Raw genomic sequence first — 2,486 nt, forward strand, 5'->3', positions numbered from 1 at the left:
GGAGGAGGGGGGTCAGGGGAGCATGCCCCCATAGGACCTAGGATCCCTAGAATTTTATCCTATTTTGATATTTTGCAGTAAGGTTGCATCCCTGCTCTTTGTATAGCCTACTGTTTCAAATAGTATTACTATTAGTAATTAGTATTACTATTATTTGGTCATCGAGACTTCTGGATTTCTTCTCTGGATCTAAACAAATGGATTGTGGACTTTAGCGAAGGGAACTACAAGATCACCGACTAGTCTACTTTAGATCTAGATCTAGATCTCGATACATCTAGATCTCTCTAGTAATCTACATTTCAGCCTGCCTCAAGCCTCAAACTCAAACTCAAGAGGCTCAGGATCAGGTGTGAAAATGACAATAAATATTAGATCTAATCTAGATCTAGGCCTTCGGCCAGCTCTTTTTCTCAGAACTCGAACGCTACCAAGAATATCAAAAGCAAAAGGCAATGAAGGGGTCAAGTGTATTGTATCTATGATTTATGAAGTGGGAACGAAAGTATTTTCGTCATGACTAGTCTGAATTGCTCATTATGACTGCTGTCACTGTTAAAACTGTCAGACCAGTCTAACTCTTGATCATAATTATCTTTAAAGTCTTTTCCCTTAGAAAAGCTACCTAGTTACCTAGTTAATACTGTACTGGTACCTAGAGTCTAGTAAGTTTTTTATGTCATTTGTTTTCTTCAACTAGTGTGTTTAAAATGCATGCTTTGTCCTTCCTTTCAAATTCGCGGGTGGTTGGTGGATACTCTGGTGTGGTTTGCTCTTTCTTTCCTACCAAACATCTATCATCCTGAGTCCTGTTCTTTCCTCCTTTTTTGTGTTTGTTACTATCTTGTAACACTTCTAATCTTTGGCACTTATATGACCTTATTGTGTTGCAAGTGCTGTAAAACTCTTACAAAAACATAAACTTTAGAATTTATCAGCAAATGTATTTCAATTTTCAGCCTCAGTACTGCGCAGATGGAAGAAGAGCTGGTTCGTTCTTGACCGACAGGGGGACCTACGTTATTTCGAGACCCCCGACACCCCAAGGGCTGAAGAGAGATTGGTTGTGCGTGCAGTAGTGACCCATATCAAGACTGGACCTGATGTAAGAAGCAGTGATATTGCGGTCAAACTGTTGTTGAACCAAAAAAGAAAAATTAGATAACAATTGCCCAAAGGGCAGAAAAATGTTGTTTTCTTTGATTTCATTATTAAACTTTTAAGGATTCCTGATTTCACTTTAAAGCCACACCTTTTTTTAGTAGCTTAGATCGACCAGTAACTCGTATCATGTAATTGCTTCCACTCTTATTTTCATCCATTATTGTTTTTGACCTATAAAAATCTGTTGTTGCTCTGCCACAAATGTTGTTCAAATCGTGTTATTTTAAGGTATCAATGTTTCTGTTCTGACAGTGTCGACCAGCAAACCCACCTGAAGGCGTGAGCAGTGCCAAGGCATGTTTTCTAGAGCTTAGTCTAAGAGAGGGATACTCCCTTCTGCTTTGTGCTGAATCCTTTGATGATATGAGGTGAGTCTACTTCTTAACTCTTTACGGACGTATCGCCGAAATATCAACGTGAGTCCACACCCGTCGCGGACGTATTGCTGATATATCAGCTGTGATAGGGTGCCTCAGTATTGTTTCATTTCTTAGGAAGGACTAATAAAAATGAAGAAAGCAAACCATTCTCTTCTGAGGTTCAAACAGGGGCTGATCTCAGAATTTGGACTGCCGTAAGCCATAAGGCTAATAATTCAAAAGGGTTTTTGTTTTCTTTTGAAAAATCAGGGTGGGTGGTCCAAGAAGAGTTTTTTGTTGTTATTTTATTGGTTGGGTTTTTTGGTCAGCTTTTTATGTTTTGTTGTTGATTTTGTGCAAGGGTAAAATAAACGAAATACGTAAGACGATGAAGACCGAGTGCCATGGTAATGCAAACACTGGGTTGCCACTCTGAGAACGTCACTAGTTCAAGCCAACATCCATTGTTACTTTGTTACAGATAAGGTTTGAACAAAACATTGACCAGTCACCTCACATATGATTTCAAGTATATGAGTAGTGGGCGGGGCTTATTATAGGTTATGAGGGATCATACGCTTCCCTCACCAGCAGTTGCTCTTTACTAAATCATGACTATTATTGTTTCATTTTGCTTTTCTTTATTCAAACTCAAACAAGTTTTTCTCCTTGTTGTCTCCCTGCAGAGCTTGGCAGATAGCTATAGAGGATGCCAGGACGATGTTGGCCCGCGGGCCGCCGCCCAGTGTTATGTCCACAACGACGATCGTGGGAGCCCCGGGATACATCCACTCCAACAGTCCGTACATGGGCTACGGGTACCCCGGACAGGTCATCTCCACCACCCCTATGATGGGTGCTCCACCTGCTCAAGGTAAGATGAGCATATCATATCACCCTGTCTCTAAAATCTTACCTGTCTCAACAATACCAGGTTACTGCTTCCCGCCTTTCTCTCCCTCC

The 2,486-nt window shown here is 40.8% G+C and overlaps 1 protein-coding gene across 1 annotated transcript in view; it reads left to right on the plus strand.

Moving 5' to 3' along the window:
• LOC101851861 (pleckstrin homology domain-containing family B member 2) overlaps window positions 1-2,486 on the plus strand; it is a 7,749-nt gene that overhangs the window by 4,038 nt on the left and 1,225 nt on the right. The window contains exons 2-4 of the mRNA XM_005096353.3: window positions 960-1,105; window positions 1,417-1,532; window positions 2,210-2,397. Coding sequence (XP_005096410.1) covers window positions 960-1,105; window positions 1,417-1,532; window positions 2,210-2,397 — 450 coding nt within the window. The remainder of the gene's footprint in view (window positions 1-959; window positions 1,106-1,416; window positions 1,533-2,209; window positions 2,398-2,486) is intronic.

Source organism: Aplysia californica, unplaced genomic scaffold (assembly GCF_000002075.1).
Source record: "Aplysia californica isolate F4 #8 unplaced genomic scaffold, AplCal3.0 scaffold00127, whole genome shotgun sequence".
In the NCBI taxonomy this organism is placed as follows: domain Eukaryota; kingdom Metazoa; phylum Mollusca; class Gastropoda; order Aplysiida; family Aplysiidae; genus Aplysia; species Aplysia californica.